Genomic DNA, 21,696 nt, shown 5'->3' with positions numbered 1-21,696 from the left:
AGGGCGAAAATCAGGTCCCAAGGGCTGTTTTTAATGAAGATTTCAGGGAATATAGTTAAATGTTGGATACATTTTTACATGCTTAAGAACTTGAATAAAAAAAATTATTATATTGAAAGAAAAAAGAGAAAATATGGTGTTTTCAGTCTTATTAACACACGTCACCCCTTAAGAAAATGCAAAACATTTTCTATGCCAACTCCAATTATCCAGTATAACCCAACAAGTGCATAATTCGGTCATGTGCATAATCATTATTCCGAAATCCTTTGTAACTTGTAAACTGCACAAATACAGCTCAATCTTTTATTAAAATCGCGCTCTTTCGTTCACCATGTGAAATGTTGAAAGTCAAAACATTATAGCAACGTAGAAGGATTTAGTTGAATTCCTTTTCTTAATTTTTTTGACCTATCTGGTCTGGTACTAATACTTAAAATTTCATCATATTTTAGTTGGTGTTAATTCAATTTCAGTGTTTTATCTATCTAAGACTTTCCTAGACTCAAGATGAACTCACGTGCGTACTCACTGAGATCGTACGATCGACTAAACTATCACAGTCGTCTCCGCCATCACCCAGAGGCGCTGGCCTAGAAAGGAGACATTGCGTCTCGAATATTTATGCTCTAGACACACTTACGACTAAAGCCCAGAGACGACTAAGCTCGTTTATAGCCAAGTCAGTTCCTGACACACTACAAATCAGGCTTAACTTTTACTGGCACTCACAAAACATAACATTCGTGAGTTTTTATGCAGATATTTCTACTAAAATTCACTAATACTCCTCTGAAAATAAAAGCATTTGTAAATGTTATGTCTAAGTACACGTGCAATAATTATTGTTAATTACAATAATTGTCGCGATTTAAGCCAATTTCCGCGATTCTAGTGAATAATTCTTGTTGTTATAAGTGCATTGTGAATTAAATTTACAAGTAGTTTAATTTTCAAAGGAGTATTAGTGCATTTCAGGAGAAACATCTGCAGAAAAACCCACGAATGTTATGTTTTGTGAGTGCCAGTAAAAGTTAAGCCTCGTTTGTAGTGTATGGTATCAGGAACTGACTTGTCTATGAACGAGCTTAGTCGTCTCTGGACTTTAGTCGTAAGTGTGTCTAGGGCATTAGGGTTGTCTTAGCAGAGCATTTTTGCTTTGCTATAAAGCGGGAAATTTAAGCTCTACACTTGATTTTTTAGAAATTAGAATGAAATGTAAAAATGTCCGCAAGATATTTATAAAGTATTTAGTAACTTTATTTGAACATTAATTACGTAGTGTAGGAAGAGAAGTACGAAACGCATGAGGTGTTATACGAAAGTCTCATTTTCTTCTCTTTAAATTTCCATCAGGCGTTATTGAGAAAATAAGGAATAAGAAGTGGTATTGTACTACTTACATATGATTGATGTTAAATATGCTTACTTCCAGTCGTGTATGGGTATGTAATTAGGTAGTCAGTCGGGATAGTGGCTCTGACTGACAATATAGAATCAGTGCAAAAGTAAATAATTGTGTTATTTAAATACGTGTTTAGTTGCCCAATGATTGCACTGTAAATAGGATTAGCGCCCTTCCCTAGTGATGAATACTCTGAAGGCACCGTCTCTGCAGTCCCTCGAATCAGATCGAGGATCTAGCGATAGTCTCCTGGCGGAGTCTCTTGATTTTGATATCGAAGATGTAAGAAAATTTTTCATTTTGTGCAATATGGGGAGCTCTTTGGGGGCGTTTAGTGAGTTTTGTTGCAGGCACTGATCTCCAACTAAGTGTGAAATGCAACCAAATGGTTTACACTTCACTGATTCAACTGCCAGCAATCAAAACAAACCCCACCATTAACTTTTTTATCTTTCACTGTCAAAGTGGTATCAGCCGCTGATAACAAGTGATAGTGATTCATCTGAAATTCTTACTGCTCTCTTTCCTTAGCTTGACGATGCGGAGTACTCCTTGCCAGCTGTGGAGACGATGCCAACTCTGGAGAGTGTTCTGAATGATTTGGACTTTGACGATGGATCAACTTCCGACTTAGGCATACCTGTTACCCCTTCCCCATCTGTTTCCATATCAATGGAAGATCAGCCTAGAATTGGCTCTCTTCTGCGCCATGTAGTCCTCCAGGGAGTCACCACACAAGTGTCTTCAGCAGCTGTAAGTGAGGAAGCGAGTAAAGTAAGTGGAATTTTACATACAAGGTTTATGTTGTCCTTAGGATCGAGTTGGAGCAGGATTAGCTTCTTCTGTGGCTGTGCAGGATATGATAGCTGTAGGAACATCTCATGGTCATATCCTTGCCTTTGACATCAACCAGACTCTTCGATGGTGTTGTCGGGATCACACAGCCCAGGGAGCGGTTTCTGCTCTGGCCTTCAATGATAACAGCACGCGTCTCTTAGCCGGATATGCCCGTGGCCACATTGTGATGATCGACACAACCAGTGGCGATACCATTAGATCCCTGCCTGATGTCATAACGCCAAATTCTGGCGTTTTGCATATCAAGTGGATTGGCAAAGGAGCTCTGTGCTCAGACTCCGGAGGTTCAGTGTGGTCCCTGAACTTCACTCGACGACTAGGGATTCGAGGTTGCGACTCTCGGTGCCTCTTCAGTGGTGCTCGTGGAGAAGTGTGCAGCATTGAGCCCTTGGTGGTCAATGAGATAGACCATCCTCTCAAAGCATTCACAATTGTTGCTCTGGCCACCCTTTCGAAGTTCTTCGTCGTCACAATTCGTCCACGGCTGAAGATTGTAAAATTCCAAGCACTAGCTGGTCCAGCAGACTGCCTTCCCCTCCTTGCATGGCAGATGGTGCTTATTCAGGCCGCAGATGCCTCTAGAACAATCGATCCCGTCCTGGCTGCTGCACGTGGCAATCAACTGTTTTTTCACCAGGTTACTGCGAGTTCTGGCAGAGTTTCTCTACTATTTCTGCGCCACATCACACTTTCCTACAGCCTACTGTCGCTTCACTGGTTAGGACCAAAATCAATTGGTGCTGTTGACCGATCAGAAGTGCTCCATTTGATGGATGTTCGCACGAACAAAGAGTTAGACTGTCTGGACATGGCTTCAGCGGGATTAGTGTACAATTCAGCTCAGTTCAAAGCTCTGGCAACCGGTGGAAATGTTTCTCCAGCATTAGCCCTCGCTGGATCAATGGCATGCTATAATTCGGTGAGTAATATTTCTCTAAATTCTAAATCTTTTTCCCTTACTTGTCACTGCGAGAATTCCACAGAGAGAGCAGTAGGGCGAGGTATATATAATTTAGATAGGTAAAAAAATTGTGGATCTAAATTAAATTATGATTGGGCTCACTTTTACTTTAGAAATATGCGCAAAAATCGTATATCAATGTATCCCCACAGCCCAAAGTAGCCCCAGCTCGTCCTATACACTGAGAGAAATCTGAAAAAGTTAAAATAACATTCCGGAAATGTTAATTTTAGCCTGCAGTATTGATCCGAAATCAGTGTAAATATTACTCTTTTTAGGTGTATTGGGGATTAAAGTTAACCTTTTTCATGTTAATTTAACCCTTGAAAAGGTGTAAAATTAACATTAAAAAATGTTGATATATTTTTACACCTAAAAAGTGTTAAAGTTATGAGGAAAAAAAGTTAATCGCACCCTCTTTTTTCTCAGTGTACGTATAAAATCTCTCGATTTTTTCAATCCCAAAATTTTCATCCATAATTCCTAATAACGGCTTTTCAAAATTAAAAGTCAAAAAGGCTCTAGAGAGCGTATTTCTCAACCAATGGAATCATGTTTGTGCTCGTTGGAAAGGTCTTGGAATTTTTTAAAAGTATCTAAACTAGTTGAAATTAGTTATGGATCGATAAGTAATTTTTGTCTGAAAATCAATGTACTTACTCCTAAGCTATTTTTGAAGATATTTTTAACGATTTATAAATCGGTTATGAACCGATGAACGGTAAATGATGCGAAAAAAATTTTGAGATGTACTTAGAATCTAATTTACGAGTTCGAGCATTTTGCAAAACAAGACAGGTTTTTCCAGTTCATTATCATCTTTTTCAACCGCGGATCGGGTTCGATCCCAAGACGCTCCAAGGCAAGATTCTGAATTTGATTCAGCCACCTTGTTCTAGCTCTGCTACGAGGTCGAGGTCTCCTCATAATGGCCTACATAGCTTTTCTGGGGTAAGAAGAGGTATTTCCACTCCTCTTTAAAATGGTGGACCTCGCATTTAAAATTAAGAGTTGGGATTACTGGTTTATTCGTAATCGATTCGTACGCTATTTAAATTATCCGGATTATACAAAATTAAAAGAACATTTAAAATTTAAATTATTGTCGAAACACGAAATCAGTCATAAAAAATGTGCTAAAAAACTCAGCTTTGAAGTAATTATTATGCGGTCTTCAGGCTAGGCTACTTTTAATCAGATTAACGAAAGTCCCTAATTCCTAAATAACAAGAAATTTTGTTGGTGTTTCATAATTTAATGGTTTTTTATTTATCTTGAAAATTCAATCCTAATTGCTCTGGCACACATTTTAGATCAGGAAAATTTCATAAAGTAAAAATTCATTTCTCTTCCTTTCACAAAAGATTTGCATAAGTCTATCCTAGTTTGATCTTAAAATTGGACTGAATTCATTTTAATGTGGTGTGACGTTAAAAAGAAGAGTGCAAAAGAGAAGGATAGATATATGCAAAGCTTTTAAGAAAGAAAAGAAGTGAACATTGACTTTATGAAATTTTGCTGATCTAAAAGATGTGCCGAAGGCATAAGCAAAAATTTTCCAATCAATCTTGATTAATAAAAATTAAATCAACTATACGACTAAGACTTTTAGGTCTGACACCCATATAAATAAAATGAGTGAAAATCATTGAATGATTCAGATGTTTAGCATAAAAATCTTTAAAAAAAAATCCAAAAAACTCAGAATAGTTTTAGCACTAACCCTTTTGGGGTCATTCATAAACTGTTTTTATCAGTACAAGGATAGGACAGAAGAGGAATAAAAATCATGTATCACAATGGTGGTTTTGAGGCTTTATAAGAGAAAGGTGTTCAAGGCTCAAAGTTGTTATCTTTTTAAGTTTTTATTTTGGGGAGCCCAAATTCATGAAATAGAATCAGTTTCATTTATAATCATAAATTGAAATTCATTTCGAGTATTTTTTTTTAGTGTAATATCAGTAATTATTTAGTGTCTTCTTGACAATTAATTTTCCAAGTTTGGATAAAGGAAACTATGAGAAAATGGAGAAAATGTAGAACTTTATCGTTAGAGGCTCTATTAGATTTTTGAGGCTAAGAGAGCATGAAATGATCGTAAAGATCATAGCTGACCAGAGTAAGTTGCGAAAATCAATAATCGATAACACAATTTAGTATTTACGTAAACATAACACTCGAAATTTTGGTTACTATCGGTTCCACGTCCCAATGGTATTGAGAAAACAACAGTAATTCAAGACCAAAAGTTTTCAGGAGTGATTCTTGCTCTGTCCACTTATGACGATTCGGAGCCTGATCCGAAAGCTCTGGAATAAGTTTATGATTTATTCTTGTGAGATTGCACTTCCCGTCAAATTCCAGTAGCTCCACCAATAAAATATTCAAAAGAATCTATTATTTTTTTATTTAAATTAATGAGAAAATAGTTCTGTTTTTAAAAATCCGGGTGGGTTCCAGAACAGTCTCGAGACAGCCCCGAAAGGGATATTCTGATATTTCGAGCACGAGTTCGACATTAGATCATTATCTTAATCAAAAAATTTGTTTAACGATGGAAAAAGAGTATAAAGTGATCTTAAGACTAAAGGTTTAGCCTAGTTCCTGAAGATTTCAAAATCCTAAATAGCAATCACTTTTTCTGGTTTTTGAAAATCTCATTTATTATTTGCTTTTAATATTTAATCCTAAATCAAAATTTATCTCGAAAACGTTGACCGATAACAGTTAGAGAAGTTAAGACATTTGGCTAAGCCTTATATGGGCTTCAGACCTAAGGGCCTTGACAGACCTGAGGATTAGCCGAGAGACGGCTTAGCGTAATTATATTAGAAATAATGGTAAAACTACATTTCCATCATTTTCCACTAAGTCTCGGCTTAAGTCGTAAGTGTGTCTAAGGCATAGGGCTTAGCCAACTGGCTTAAGTCCTCTAATTCCTTATCAGGCATGATTTTTTAGGGAATTGTTGTTTAGGACTAAATATTAAGAACAAAGATCCATTAGATTTTGAAAAATCAATAAAATTGCTTGTTATTTGGATTTTTGAGACCTTCGGAAACTGGGATAAGATAAGTCTCCAGTGTGAAGCCGGCATTAGGTCTGAAGACCGTATAATACTCACGAGTTTGAGCTTCATCACATCGTATTCATTTTACGTTTACTATTTCCACTATTTCACAATCGCTTTAAATCAGTTGCTATTTTTTTTAAATACAATTAAATTTATGTTATAAACTAAATAACTGCTTCATAACTTTTATCTGTGATTCCAAGGCAATGCAATTGTATCCATAAATTGCCTAATTGGTTGAGAAGTACCCACAATCTTTAACATGGTTTAGTATTCAATCCCTAAAACTTTTCGTTTGCTTTTCGACAAAAAAAAAATATTTCCCGACAAATTCGAATAATATCAAGTAATAAGACACACTTCCGAGATAATATTATACCAAAAAAGAAACAGTTTGGTGTGGAAGCGGTGCAGGTGTTTAACCCTTTAAGGACGACTGGGTTACCGGTGTCCCAAGAACCATTTTTTTCTACGTATAACATCTAAAAAGATTTGCTCAAAAATGTAAAAAAAACTTGATTTTTTCTGATCCTCAATTTATTACCCTAATGTCCTTAAACGTCATTTTAATAATGTGAAGATCACTTTTCAGACTTTTCATAATTCATACACTGAGAGAAATCCGAAAAAGTTAAAATAACATTCCGGAAATATAAAATTTAGCCTGCAGTATTGATCCGAAATCGGTGTAAATATTACCCTTTTCAGGTGTATTAGGGGTTAAAATTACCCTTTTTAATGTTAATTTTACCCTTAAAAAGTGTAAAAATTAACATTAAAGTGTCAAAGTTCTGAGGAAAAATGTTAATCACACCCTCTTTTTTTCTCAGTGTAGGTAGACCCCAAGTCGCTACAGTAGAGTCTCGCTATAGTCCATACAGTAGAGTCTCGCTATAGTCCATATTTGGTTTCAAATTTGACACTTGGATCGCACTATAGTCCATGTACAGTAGACTCTCACTCAATCGGCTCTTTTTGAATCGGGCGACAAATTTTGTTGACAATTTTCACGTTTAATTATGAAGCTAATTCGCTCAAATTCGCTGTAGTTCTTCCTATTTTATCGTGATCTTTATAACTGAGCGCTTTTTGTGAAATTTACAAAGGTTTTGACGCTCAATTCTATCGCTAAACCGGATGACATTTTGCCCCATATTCCCGATTGAGAGAGAGTCTACTGTAATTTTTTAAAATTATCTACGATTTTTAGTATTGAAATTGCTCGACGGCTTCCACTTTCTTTGCGATTGTGGTACTTGTCCTTGCTCTCTTCATTGTGGATCACAATTATCACAACTACTTAATAAAGTTTGCCAAAAATATTAAAATAATTATGCATGTCGCATACTAAAAAAACATAACCTAACTTAAAATCAGTGTTTTGAAATCAACGGTCGATAAATTGTGTACTATAGAGCGATGGCCTATAGCGAGACTCTACTGTATTTCTTATCGTTTTTCTCTAGCTCTCTTCATCAATCGAAAAAATCTCAGAAAAATAATTCCTGGGATTTTTTCTTCTTTCCCTTTCCTAGATTGTCAGCCGTGGGAATTTGCTATACATCCTCGGAGCACGTAGTCTCCAAGCAGTGAGCATTAGAGCCTGGGTAGATAGAATATCACATTTGGTGGCAAATCAGAAATGGGCTGAAGCCATTGATCTGGCCATCGACGGTTACAGATCGTTCAGAGAACGACCGAGGCGTCAGGCCGTGACAAAGTCCCGGATATTGCAACTCATTGAGGAGTATATTGCTGGAACGACTCGCAATCCCGAGCACTGCTTAGATGCTGTGATGAAATGTCTCATTGAAATAGGGGAAATTGATTTATTGTGGGAAGAACTTTGGGATCGCCTGACCAACACAGATTATTTTCTCAGTCTTCTCACTGAATATGTTGAAAGTGGTGAGATTACAAAAGTGTCTCCGTGTGTGGCACAGAGTCTCTGTGAATACTGGCTTAATATCTCACCACAGAGGCTGGAGGAGTTGATTTTGCGATTGGATTGGCAGTGCCTAGATCTCCATCAAGTATTAACAATTGCCAAGAGGGAAAAGCTCTATAGGGCACAAATGCATCTCAATACAAAAGCTCTTGGAGACTATACAGTTTCTCTGACTGAACTCATTCCTCTCATTAATCAGAGTAATCCTATCCTGGGAAATTGTCTCTTGGTATATGTGTCCAGTTGCCTGGCTGGCAGGAGCTATCCTACTGGTGATATTGATCCATCAATGGTGCTTACTGTTAAGCACGAAGTACTGCGATGTCTCACTACAATCCATTCAAATAGAGCTGATGACAGTGAATTGTCGTATCCTTATTTGAGGGCTCTCCTGAATTTTGATATCCGAGAAACGCTCAATGTGATTTCTCTGGCGTTTCAGGAAAAGGAGTTTTCTGGTGAACTTGGAGCATCTCATCGGCAGCGAATTGTTAATATTCTGCTGGAAATTGTTAGTCCAGAGCACGCTTCTGCCATGGAGATTGGTTGTTTGTTTCACTTTATCGCTCAGCAAATTGCATCTCGGAGTCTGCCGGAGGATGAGACGATGCTGGAGAGTGTTATGAATTATCTGCAAATGCCGCAGAATGAAAGCAGTAGGCAACATTTTGAGCGGGAACAGGCTTGGCTGGAACTCTTAGCAGCTGACTGCCTAAATCACATTCCACTTCATGAGATGATGCGAATGGCCGAACAAAGTCACTGTCACCGGGTCACGGAGTATTTGTACGAGCAGAGTCAGAGGTACGATGATATTCTCCAGTGCTACCTCAGAGATTCCATTCGACACGAAGAGATGTTCACCTACATTCGGCGATTTGCATCAGTGCCCAATAGAAAGATCTATCGCCAGATTTATGATCATTTTAACCAGCTTCTGAACATCAATGCTGAGGAAACTGTTCGAGTGATTGTAGAAAGTTTTGGATCCCATGTCAATTCTCTGATCAAACTAGTGAGTGGAAATAAGAAGCAACTCTATGGATTGCTGGACAATCTCCTAAAAACTGGTTGGCCACTTGAGGCTGAAGATTGTGAAGCCTATGTCGGTCTCCTGTGTCAATTCAATCCTGAAAATGTGGAATCCTTTCTGCGGTCCAATGATAAGTACCGTTTGGATGTTGTCCTGGAGATGGTGAAAACTTATCAGCTGAATGGAGCATGTATGTTGATCCATGAGAAGCAAGGTGATTTTGAATCTGCTTTCAATATTGCTCTGGAATTACTCAAGGAGGCACCAGAGAGTGTGGCAGAAGCTACAGCATTGCAAGTGTCAGCTCTCTGTTCTCGCGCTTCAGAGGTTCTGCCTGAGAATGAGAGGGAAGATTTGTGGTTTGCCTTGCTGCATGTCATCCTCACACGACCTGATCTCACATCAATCACCAAAAATATTCTCCATTCGGCTGGGAATCATGTGGATTTGTCCAAACTCGTTCAACTTGTACTAACTTCTGGTACGAAAACGGGAAATTTTGGGGATATCAAACACCTTTTGCTGGGAATGCTGTCAAATTCACAGTACGAAACCATCCTCCTTCAAACGACAGCTCGCATCCTCGGCACAGATCTACATAATCTACTGGCCAAAGAGAAGAAAATCGCTAGTCGGGGTCTGTGCGTTAAGTCTATCAAATGTGTCATCTGTCGATTGAGACTGAAGAGTCAGAATCACGATTCTATAGTGATTTTTGGGAATTGTGGGCATCCCGTCCATGAGGAATGTCTCTTAGAGTCCAAGACTGACGACCCAAACACTATACAGTGTCCAAGATGTGGGACAACAGTAGCCAAGAGTGATATGATGCACGTCGCACAGCCCAAATTGGATATTTCATCGTATCAATCCCTATCCAGCAATCCTCTTCCTCCGGGAGTTCTTCAATTGAGTGCTCCGCCGAGGGTAGGATTGTGAAACAGTAGTTTCTAAAGACATTCACCAGTTATTTCAAAAGTTTCATTTAGATAAAATAAAATAATTGTTGACAATCTGAATTCTCATTTCTTTTCTTCGGAAAGTGCTATATAAAGTCGTAATCTGAGGCCGATATCCAAAAGTAGAATAACTGAGTATAGTATTCTTAATTGATCATTTCAATTGACACAGGTTTGTAAATCATATAATTATAAATATTATAATTATAAATTCCTGATTATTCTTTTAGACAAATTTTAAGAGTTCATAAGAACTCGAATATGAACTAAATTGATACCAAAACTAAGTTAAATAATATGTTAATTAAATATCAACGCCACAAACTAGACCTGCTACTCCGATCTCTGCTGCACTTACCTTGTCTTCCAAGATAAAAGAAGTCGAGACTTCGAAGTTACAGCATAGGTCAAGGGATAACTCATTTCGGGGAACTCGAACCAATCTGACCGAAACCCGGGGAACTCATACATTTTATCAGGGAATTCATGTTGAACCTGGGAAACCCATAAATTTTTAATGGAAACCCAGGGAACCAATATTTTTCAGGGAATTCGAGGAATTCGGGGAACTCATATATTCTCCTGGGAACTCATGGATAACCCTGGAAACCCATACACAATTTTCAGGGAACTCTTAGAATCCAGATATCATTTTGGGGAACTGGAAATATGAGCCATTCTCATTGCTTATGAGTTACCCCTTGCCATAGGTAACATTCGGAAAAGCAAGATAGGAAAGAAAAAATTGCCATTGTTAATGGTGTGATAACATATTCACAGCTCAGACGGGTTAACTGAGTGTTTGCAAGAGCGGTACCATCGGAAGGCATGAGTACTCGAGGGCTAACCCGATGGACAAGGCACGGTGTATCCAATCAATCCTTCAATTCAAAATAACGTCAGGGACTTTAACCGCGGAATCGATTCTTCTTACGAATCTATAAATTATATTATGGATATATCAAAAACACCGCTCAGGACAAAATGCGTTATGGCCTCTACACATTGGGAGCAATTTTTGTCAAAAATTGCTTTTTGAAGGAAATTCCCTGCAGAGTTGTAGGTGGAAACGTCAAATTTCTGTCAAAAACGCAATTTTTGACGAAAATTGCTCCCAATGTGTAGACGCCTTTAGAATCAGCAGGCATGGAGCAGGATAATATAGGGTGGAATCACCTGTTCTCGCCAGTGCCCCACTTCTCGCCACTTACATTGAAATCGCTATTTTTCGCAATTTATGAAATAAATGAGTCGCAATTTTTTTGTATTGTTTCTGCTTCTAGGCATAGAATCGAAAAATAATAATTATTCGTTTTGGATTCACGATTTTGATCACTTTTTAGAGCAATATTTTAAGCAAGTGCATCGAATCCAACATCTCTTACCAAATGTACTAAGTGTCGTCAAATTTTCATCAGGCCAAAAATACCTATTTGGGTAAATAATTTGTCTATTGAATATTTAATTGTACTTGTGGAATACATAAAATTTGTATTTAGTCAATTAATATTTCATTTTTTTTTTAATAATAATAATGTATTTATTCACAATAATAGGATCATCCCTTTTACAATTGTGAAAGAAAAAAAAGATAATAATAAAAAAACTAAAATAAAAAAGGATAAAAATGAAAATAAGGAGAAATAAAGAGAGAAAAGAAGAGAAAAAAAAAGAAAAGATTTTCCACATCCCAAGCTTCTCAGGCCTCTATTTGAAAAAATTGTCGAATGGCTGCAGCAGAAGTGCGCTTATCATTCGGTATGCTATTGTAAGCAGTAACGCCTTTAACAAACAAAGTTTTATAAAGGCAGTCACTGCCCACTCTAGGCACCAAGAGTCCCCGAACCCTGGCTGAACCCCCCCTAACCAGAAGACTCGACAGGTACTCAGGACATCCGGAAATCAATAGGTGAAACAGGAATAGAACAGCTCTCATCTTCAAAAGGGATCTTAGATCACAACCAATGAAAACGTTTCTATATGGAGTGATGTGATCCCGGCGACTTATGCCGCAAATATACCTGACACAATCATTAAAGGAGACCGTCAGACGACGAATTGTGTCACTATCCGCCGCAAAAAATAGCTCTGCTCTATAATTAAAAAAAGGAAGAAGAAGCGCTCGCGCGAGGATCAAACGAGTGTCATAGGGCGTAATGTCCCGGAAGCGTCTAAGGGTATACAGGGAATAATTGACCTTTCGGCAAATAGAAGTGGCTTGATCAGACCAAGAGAGAGTTGTATTGGAGATTATACCTAGGTTTTTGACCTGATCAGAAAAAGGGATAGTTTCACCGTAAAGGTGCAATGGACAGGAATCAATGGTAACTCCTTTTTTAGAAATCACAATAGCTTGTGACTTTTTAGGATTCAGAATTAATCCGTTTGATAACGCCCAGCGCTCAATTTTAGAAAGATTACCGTTCATTAGGTGAAAAGCTTGAGGAGGATCAGAAGGATCACCCTCAACATAGATTTGAAGGTCATCAGCATAAAGATGAAAGGAGCAATTTTTCAATACTGAGGGTAAATCATTAATGAAGAGAGAAAAAAGCAATGGGCCTAGAATTGAACCTTGTCCAATGCCCTTATTTAAAAGAGAAGGGGGCGAAATATTCTCACAATACTTCACGATTAGTGACCTTCCAGTGAAGTAGGATTGTATAAGAGCAACTGCTGAGGATGAAAATTTAAAAAGGGAACATAATTTATAACATAGGAGATTGTGAGGAAGGCTATCAAAGGCCTTAGTAAAGTCCAGCAGGACAAGAATTACGAAGCGACCTCGATCCATTGAAGACGCAATGTCATGGTTGACTCTCAGGAGAGCCGTCGTAGTGCTGTGACCCTTTCGAAAGCCTGACTGAAAGTCACAGAGGAGCCTGTTGTCCTCTAAATATTGTGATATCTGCTCGTGAAGAAGAAACTCAAAGGCCTTTGATAGAACAGGAAGAAGGCTAATAGGCCTAAAATCAGAGGGAGATTTAGGATTAGATTTTATATTATTTTTGTATAAAAATGAGGCATGGCGAGAAGTGGTAATATTCTGGAATTGATTTTACCACCTGTCGCCATATCTTTTCAATAGGCGACGCTAACTTCACTTCGTACATTCTCAGTTGTCAAATCTGCATTGTTTACTTTCTGCAAAAGCCCCATAATTTGATTTTTCAAATAAAAGTGAAGAAAAATCATTTAAAGAGAGTAATAATAAAGTGATCACAAGGAAAGAGAAATGGTGAATGTATTCTTTTCATAGCATTGCCTAAAATAACCGAGTGTGGTTCTTTTCAAGTGGGTGGCGAGAAGTGGTTACAAATTTTACAAAACTGGCGAAAAGTGGTAAAAAGTGGCGACGAAATGGTTATTTTTGCATTATTAATAAAAATCAGTTTTTTAAGTAGTCCAGAGTTATGTTCTAGGATTATTGTTTTCACGTATCTAGAGCCAATACATCTAAGTAACTTTGTGTCAAATTTGACTTATCTTGTAACAAGGATTCAAAAGTTATGATTAAATGAATTTAATTTTTTCCTAAACATGGCGATAGCCGGTTATTCCACCCTAGGATAATATACTTTTATTATCAAGTATTCAACAAACTTGTCTCTAAGTTTGCCTTTTCTGCCTTTTCTAAACCAACACTGAGAGAATTCCGAAAAAGTTAAAATAATATTCCGGAAATGTTAATTTTACCCTGCAATATTGATCCGAAATCAGTGTTAATATTAAGCTTTTTAGGTATATTATGGGTTAAAGTTACCCTTTTTTCATGTTGATTTTACCCTCAACGGGTGTAAAATTAACATTAAAAAATGTTGATATGTTTTTACACCCGAAAAGTGTTAGTTATGACGAAAAAAAAAGTTAACCGTAGCCTTTTTTTCTCATAGATAGTTAGAGACTTCTCACAAATAGTTAGAGACTTGCAAAAAATATTCTAGATCCCTTCAATCTTCTACTTTACAATTATGTACAACAGACATAAGAAAAAAATAACTTTAGGCAGTCAGGAAAAATTATTTTCTTTATGGGACACCGGGACCAGTGTTCCAATCATCCTTAAAGGGTTAAAAAAAATATTTTTCAAGCGAACAAGTCTTTCCGGAATTGGTTCTTCTGGATTCCAAAAACCAAATATTTCCTGTGAGCTGATGAGTCAAACTAGTCTTTGATCCAAGGATTTTTGAAAAAAAAATGAATTTTTGGAAGAATTTCATAAAAAACAATTTTTACGTATTTTACGCCACGTTTCGTCTTGCAGAATAAATTGTGATTTATTAGACATAAAATCCTTCATTTAAGGACTAGTTTACCCAGTTTAACTCATCGCACAACAGGAATTATTTGCTTCTTGGATTTTAGATCAACCAATTCCAAAAAATCTTGTCTCCTGAAAATTTAGCCTCCATGGCTAAATTTTTAAAATTTTTGGGTGAAAATTTTAGAAAATAGGGGAAAGTGCCCTTACTTAATTTTAATAATAATTGATTTTTTTTTAAATATTATGTTTTTAATGAATTTGACCCGTTATAATATTATATTTTAATATCTAGGCCGATTCTTCAAATTTCCTGAAAGAGCTATATCCCTAAACACGTCTGCACTGCACGACGGTTCGCCAAGAAGAGAGAGTATAATCGAAATAAACATTGGATATGATTCCCATCAGTTTCCCGTTAACTAAGCCGTTTCTCGACCTAAGCCGAAAGTCAGATTAGTCAGAAACTCTTGGTAATGTATTCTGATCATAATTTTCTATTATAATTACGTTGAGCCGCCTCTCGGCTTAAGTCTTAAGTGTGTCTGGGTAGGGCATTACTGAAGAGGTGCAAGGAATGGGTACAGATCTTAATGCGGTTAATTTTCTTACAAACTAATGTGTTAAAAACGATCTTAAGACTACAATTGTGTTCTTCTTGGGTACTTAGTCTCCAGAAATTTAAGAAACTTGGGCGTTAAAATTGGTCAAGCGGTTTAGGTGTCACACTATTTACGGTGATGCATGAGTAATTTTTTTTAAGTTAGATTTGGAAGTAACACTAAATTAACTCTTTAGTCTTAATTGAAAATTACCAAAATTACCTTGAATTACAAATTTTAAACCTCGTAAAACTCGTAGAGATACAAAAACATTTTTCGACATCACTAGCGATTGATTTATTTTCAAGATAGTGAATTGGGAATAAATGGTTATACATACGCTTAGTTATTATTCTGGGGTTTGGACCATTCAGCATTGAGAATGAGGTGATCATAACCGTGTCCATTGAGCTCTTGAATAGCACTAGCTGCATCTTTGCGCTGTTTGAAGTGCACATACGCAAATCCCTTGCACAGACCAGTATTCTAACAGGGGCATTGTGAATTATTAGTATATTTTTTCCATAAGGGAGAATCCTATTTATAAAAGTGTCTTACCTTATCCCTGGCCAAATACATCTTGTTGTGTGGTCCAAACTTCTTTACAAGGTCCTCCAGATCAGACTCTACCATGGATTCGGACAAGTTGGAAATACGAATTGCTGTAGTGTCATCTCGGCCACGCATTGTTAGACCCTTTTGATTGTCCTTCATGAAAGGCGGCACATATTTGCCGGTCTTGGAACCAGTAGGTTCTGGTCCAGTGCTCGTAGGCTGTTTGGCATCCATCAATTTTCCCGTGTCCATGAGTGTGCCCTTGAAAGGACAGTTCACTGACCAATGTTCCCCATTGCAAATACGACACTTGGCAATGCTCTTCATTGGATCCAGCATGTTGTCAGCAGATTTCTCTTCCTCCTTATTCGTGATGAATTGCATGTAAGTATCCTCACCCACCATTGTGGTATGTGGATTTGGACCGGGTTTATCCTTGGTTGAATCACCAAACTTGGTTAAAGTCTTCCTCCGGGCAACACTGCGTGGCACAACTTGCTTACTGATCTTGTACGTGCGTACCACCTTGCACTTCTTGTCGTCATCGTTGAATTTATATTCTGTGACAATCTTATTGCCATTCTCAAATACCTCAGATGGTGGAGGAAGTGATCCAGACTCCAATTCCACCTCATCGGCCCAAGAAGACTTAATTTCCTCAAAAATAGGCATTCTCTTTGATTCCCTGAAAAGAGTGAGGTTATGCGATTAGGGCGTATTTATTTCAATAAAATCTCGCGATTTTATCAGATAAATTCTCGGTTTTTCATTGTTTTGAGATTAAATACTGTTTTAAGAATGCTGAGATCAAAGAAAATTCCAGGAATATAAGATGTTTACCTTGATTTTCACGAAAAATTTGTGAGCAAAAACACTTTTTACAATTTTTCTGCAAACGTGAGGTGAAAGTCGTGACTAGTGCTGCCAATTTTTCCTCAACTTAACACTTTCGACGAAATTTAAAAGTGCTAGAATTCGTAACGGTCATCTTATCCCAGTGCATTAATTACTAATTTATTTTTTACGAATATTTTTTATTCATCAGAAAAGGGTAAAATAATTCAAAGGAAATTCCTTGGAAAGGCAAAAAATGCATATTCAGGCCTCATAGTCATGTAAATCCTCATATTATAGAAAATGTGTGGTTTAATCTCAGAGTAAGGACAAAAAAAAAACGACGACGAATCCTTTCAGTTATTAGTGTGTTATTTTCACGTGAAAAGCAAGAAATGATTTATTTGAAGACTTTTCCCTGGTTGAATTTGCGGCCAGACTTGTCGGCACCCGTCCAAGAGAAATATTGCTGAACCAAATCCTTGGTCTCTGCAGCAGATGGATCCAGTTTCTTCCATGTATAGCAATCATAATCAATCTGCCAATCGGGACTGAGTTCGAAGGCCAAATCCTGACCGCGCCATACCCATACGCCGGAAATTGTGCTGTTATTGTCCTCACCCCAGAGGCAAACTGAAGCAAAAGCTTGCTTGCGCATCTTATCGAGACGCTGGAACATGCCTGTGATCAGATTGCAGCTCATGAACACCTTGGTCAGCTCCTCGTTGTATTTGTATTCGCCGAACCAGATTGAATAGTTCTCAGGATCGAACTTCTCCCAGAAATAGGGGATAGACTTGGCTTCGTCCTCATTGGAGTAGAAGCGCTTGAAGTCATCCATATTGAAGGTGCCCTTGGGCAGACTGTCGAAGGGATCCTTGGACTTGGGTTCCTCCAGCAGAGCAGCTTCAGCTGCATCAAGTTCCTCAACTGGTTCTGGTTCCTTTTCCTTCTTGGGCTGCTCCTTCTTCTTCTCCTGCTTGGGTTGCTTCTCCTGCTTCTTTTTCTGTCCCTCCTCCCTGTCACCACCGCCACCTGTCTTAGCCACAAATTCTGCATATTTCGCAGGATCAAACTCAAGTGGCTTGGTGCAGAGTTGGAATTTAGGGATGACTGCCTTCACCTGTGGCTGATTGAGGACTGTGTTGAACCATCGTGTGAGACTGACGTAATTGGCTCTCTCGGCAGCATCCAACACATTCTCAAAGAGATGGAGCAGAGTGCAGAAGACACAGATGTCTGCCAGAGAGATTCGATCGCCCACCAAGAATGTCACATTGGTCAATTTGGTGTTGAGCACCTTGAGAGCGACTGCGGCATCTTGCTTGGCACGTTCAACAACTTTCTTCTGGAACGGCATTATGCCCAATAAGGGAAACACCCAGGCGCATGATGCTGGAAGGAGTTCACTGTCGGCAAAATTCACCCACTGCCACACTTCAGCCTGCTGCAGATCAGTCTTGCCGCGCAATTCGGCATTGGCCAGATAGAAGGCAATGGCATTGCTTTCCGTGAGATATTGCCCATCGGCAGTCTCATAGGCCGGCACCTACAAATAATTCACATCCCTCAATACTTTTCATCACTTAATCCAATCGGTTTTGATCACACATCAAACTTACCTTCCCAAGAGGGAATTTGCGGAGGAAATCCTGGCTTTTGTTTGTCTCCCCAAACACAAACTCATTCTCCGGGGCTACCTTCACCTTTGCCCCTGAGAATTGAGCCGCGATGAGGGCTTTGTAAGCACGGAAGTTGTTAGGGTACGTGTACAAAGTCTGAAAAGAAAGAAAACACGCCCATATTTACAAAATACTTTGGAAATAAAGATGGAAAATTTGGTGCGATGCGGCAATTCATTTCCCGAGAACATTCCAATACGACTTCAATTTGAGGTTATTTTTTTCGTAAGGAATTTTTGCAGAAAATAGTGAAAATTCTCATGAAAATAGAACAAAATCAAATGGAGCCAATATTGAATTTATCAAATGGAATGAAATTTATAGAGAAATGGGTTTTATTGTGGATTTTTTAGCGAAAAAACGGAGATTCGTGGCACTCACCATGATTTCCTATAGCAGAAAGAGAAAGCAGGAAGCAGTAGGCCGCTGAAGTTTTTACACATTTGACAAAACTGTTTGAATTTTTCCGTTAATACACTGAAAAATTAAATCAAATTTTTCAAAAAATCAAGATTTTATGATTGATTTTTGATAACACTCATTTTACACTTACACAACTTGATCGAAAGACTGGGGTGAGTGAGTTAACGTCTTGCCTATAAATCTTATCAGAATCACTGTAACATACTCACATTACATAATTTTGATTTGATTTTTTCTGTATTTATTTTTGATGATAAAGTGAAACACATGCACTTCCACTTTCTTAACGTTGTCTGTCCTATCTCTGATGCTTTTAATTCCCTTATCTTCCAGTGTCATTACGTGTTTTCTGCTTTATAATTTAATTCACTTTGTTTTGTTTTCTTCTCTATTTTGTGTTACGTTAACATCTTCTTGAACTAAACTTTACTCATATCAGTCAAGAGCGCTGATAGGAGGAGCAGGGAATTGCCGTTGCCCTGCCCCCTAGCCCCTACATGCCCTACATTCTACATTATGCCTTATACCCTAGACACACTTAAGACTTAAGCTGAGAGACGACATTATGTGGAAAGTGATGGAAATGTAGTTTGATGATTATTTCTAAAATAATTACGCTAAGCCGTCTCACGGCTTATCCTCAGGTTTGTCTAGGCCCTTATTTAATGATTTAAATAGGTGTGAAAATAAAAAAAAAAAAACATTTAAAAATCACTCATAAAAAAGTCCATCTTATTATTGAATTTGAAGATTTTTATCTAATATTTTTTTAGAAATTTCTTTTTCAACTACATGGAGTCCCGCTTTGAAAGAACTTTTCGGGACCGAAAAGAAGCCCGCATATTAACTCCAGTAACCCCAATGACACAGTAAAATTGCATATACCTAGAGGAGATATCTTTGGAATAAACTTATGAAAACGGTGCCATTTTTTGTTAGCCTATTTTCAATGCTAACGGTTGATAGAAAGTGCATTTCAAATTTACTCATGAAACATATTTTCATCCGTTTAGGGGAATTTTATAAATCACTTTTATAAATAAGCTTCCAAGAGTAAGTAATTTATGTCAAATTCTTTCAGTTCATTTTTTTTCTCAAGCCGGAACTTCCTGCACTATTTTTATTTAATACATACTTTTCTTTTAAAGAGATGTGCGAAACGAAAGACTACAAAATAGCATATTTTCTGTAAACATTTTTTTTTTAATACAATTCGAAATTCATTGAGTTCAAACTCTTAGAGTACAACATATAAATTTAATGTAGGGGAAGTGCTTATAATTTTGGACAGTCTGCATATAAGCATCGATATTCTAAGTTTGAAGTGCGATATTTTCAATACTAATTGACTTTTTTTGTTACTCTCTTTTCAGAAGGATTGTTTAGAAACTTGGCAAGCTATTTATCATCTCATTTTTACTAAAATTAGTTTTAATACGTTTAAAAATGAATTGATATGTAGAGGTGAATTTGACTCTTATTTTGGACAACTTGGTTATTAATTTTTACAACTTGTCTGTAAATTTGGACAGATAATCCGCCTCAATAGGATGCCCATTGTTCTTCATTTTATGAACCAATCTTATCAAGTCCTCTTCCTGGTCATGTAAGGGAAACGTGGAATGTCACAAGAAGCCCAGAAACTTTCCATATCATTCATTAAAGTGAGTTGACTTCGGTACTCCAAGTACGTGCGGATTCGCTCATTCCCTGCCCTTTCCGGGAGCCTTTCAAGGCATTTCTCACTGCATCTCTTTCGTAGAGATGATGCTCCTTCATTTCTCCAGGCATTTGTCCAACCTAGTCATCACAAAAGCTAAAACTTCACGAAATTTCGTGAGAAAAACACCTGTCCAAAATAAGAATCATCACCTCACTGGTGAATGTCTTAAAAAAATTCCCATTTTTCACACGAAAAATATAATTCACAAGGCAAATCTCACTTCAGGTCAAATGTACAAATCATCAGTAACGTGAATCAACACAATATTCAATGAATATTCAATAATATCACTCAAAAACAGCGAACAAACTTTGTTAGTACTTCATCAAAACTAAATAAGACTGAAGTAAGCTACGAAGTTCTGTCATATTTCTCGTAAGCAATTGCTCACACTGAATTTTCAACAAAGCAATTTCAACTCAAATCATATTCAAATTTTAACGTATTTAGTGTTAAAATCTTCCAAAAAGAACAAATATTTAGATTGAATTCATTATTCATCAAATATTGGAATAAAAATCCATCATTTTAATCAATTTATTTTTAGTGTCCAATGTTATCCTCAAAGTGTCCAAAATAAGAAACTGGACAAAATTAGAAGCATTTCCCCTATTACTTATAAAAAGAACCTCATTTAAAGCATTTCAAAGTTCAATTTCAGGGGGTCCCGGGACTATGATTACACTATGCAACACGATTTTTGGCACACAGATCTCACATGGTACGTTTGGTAGAGTCAAGTCCCCTGATCAAGAATCTGTTCTTGGTTTTTCGCCTATACGTCACAATTTTCTTTAATTAATTTTTTTTTTTGTTTTTGCTGTTTTGTCACATGTTATCAATTATTCCTCCGGTTCTAGTGTACAGAACTTAATAAATGGGTATCCGTTGAAAAGGTAAGTAGTTGTGCTTCAATTTGAAAATTATATGATATATTTTCAAAAAATCCTTGGGGGCGGAAAAATGAAATCAAACTAAAATTTCTGAAAAATGAATTAAGAAAGCAACTTTTGAAAAATCATATAAACTAAACTAAACTAAATATTAATATACTCTCTTCAGCACACAATAGACTACACTTAGGACTACATTTTTGCCATAGAAGACATCCTGCTCCGATACCTCTAAATGCCTTATTTTTTGATATTTTTTTTTGCGAGCACATTTTAGCTAAATGTGCTCGCTGGGTCTAGCCTCTACACATATTTTAATTTAAATTAAATTATCAGTATAGTATGGTGAGTATGGTACACCATACACATGTACACAGACTTGTGGGTTAAATGTTTTTCACAATATATTTATTTCTTTTTATTATATTTTACACACAGACAGCCCAATATTGCTACTAATGGAACTTAAACTATACTTTTAAAAAA

General features: G+C 37.2%; 3 protein-coding genes across 4 annotated transcripts; 1 reads left to right on the top strand and 2 right to left on the bottom strand.

The window, feature by feature from the left end:
• Positions 1-1,439: 1,439 nt before the first annotated feature.
• On the top strand, positions 1,440-10,297 carry LOC129802890 (vacuolar protein sorting-associated protein 8 homolog). The gene is made up of 4 exons (XM_055849086.1): positions 1,440-1,687; positions 1,937-2,158; positions 2,220-3,182; positions 7,833-10,297. The coding sequence occupies exons 1-4, from the start codon at positions 1,589-1,591 to the stop codon at positions 10,215-10,217; spliced, it is 3,669 nt and encodes a 1,222-aa protein (XP_055705061.1). The 5' UTR covers positions 1,440-1,588; the 3' UTR covers positions 10,218-10,297.
• Positions 10,298-15,372: 5,075 nt separating this feature from the next.
• LOC129802880 (eukaryotic translation initiation factor 3 subunit G-1) lies at positions 15,373-16,572 on the bottom strand. Its single transcript, XM_055849074.1, has 3 exons — positions 16,496-16,572; positions 15,659-16,340; positions 15,373-15,586 (listed from the first exon to the last, which is right to left on the bottom strand). The coding sequence occupies exons 2-3, from the start codon at positions 16,325-16,327 to the stop codon at positions 15,443-15,445; spliced, it is 813 nt and encodes a 270-aa protein (XP_055705049.1). The 5' UTR covers positions 16,328-16,340; positions 16,496-16,572; the 3' UTR covers positions 15,373-15,442.
• A 268-nt stretch (positions 16,573-16,840) lies between these two features.
• Positions 16,841-18,920, bottom strand: LOC129802863 (elongation factor 1-gamma). 2 transcript variants are annotated; one of them, XM_055849056.1, is made up of 4 exons: positions 18,725-18,920; positions 18,553-18,648; positions 18,112-18,267; positions 16,841-18,038 (listed from the first exon to the last, which is right to left on the bottom strand). In XM_055849056.1, exons 2-4 carry the CDS (start codon positions 18,553-18,555, stop codon positions 16,890-16,892), a joined length of 1,308 nt encoding a protein of 435 aa, XP_055705031.1. In that variant the 5' UTR covers positions 18,556-18,648; positions 18,725-18,920; the 3' UTR covers positions 16,841-16,889. The 2 variants fall into 2 exon arrangements, with proteins under 2 accessions (XP_055705031.1, XP_055705038.1); XM_055849063.1 differs by having other exon boundaries at positions 18,553-18,738.
• Between the last annotated feature and the right edge of the window lie 2,776 nt (positions 18,921-21,696).

This window comes from Phlebotomus papatasi, chromosome 1 (genome assembly GCF_024763615.1).
Source record: "Phlebotomus papatasi isolate M1 chromosome 1, Ppap_2.1, whole genome shotgun sequence".
In the NCBI taxonomy this organism is placed as follows: domain Eukaryota; kingdom Metazoa; phylum Arthropoda; class Insecta; order Diptera; family Psychodidae; genus Phlebotomus; species Phlebotomus papatasi.
This window is presented reverse-complemented; position numbering and strand designations above follow the sequence as displayed.

Coding starts and splice junctions, on each gene's coding strand:
- LOC129802890 (XM_055849086.1), top strand. CDS start 1,589: ATGAATACTCTGAAGGCACCGTCTCTGCAGTCCCTCGAATCAGATCGA. Junction 1,688..1,936: donor TTGATTTTGATATCGAAGAT/GTAAGAAAATTT, acceptor CTCTTTCCTTAG/CTTGACGATGCGGAGTACTC. Junction 2,159..2,219: donor CACAAGTGTCTTCAGCAGCT/GTAAGTGAGGAA, acceptor TGTTGTCCTTAG/GATCGAGTTGGAGCAGGATT.
- LOC129802880 (XM_055849074.1), bottom strand. CDS start 16,327: ATGCCTATTTTTGAGGAAATTAAGTCTTCTTGGGCCGATGAGGTGGAA. Junction 15,587..15,658: donor TGTATTTGGCCAGGGATAAG/GTAAGACACTTT, acceptor TGCCCCTGTTAG/AATACTGGTCTGTGCAAGGG.
- LOC129802863 (XM_055849056.1), bottom strand. Junction 18,039..18,111: donor GCAAATTCCCTCTTGGGAAG/GTAAGTTTGATG, acceptor AATTATTTGTAG/GTGCCGGCCTATGAGACTGC.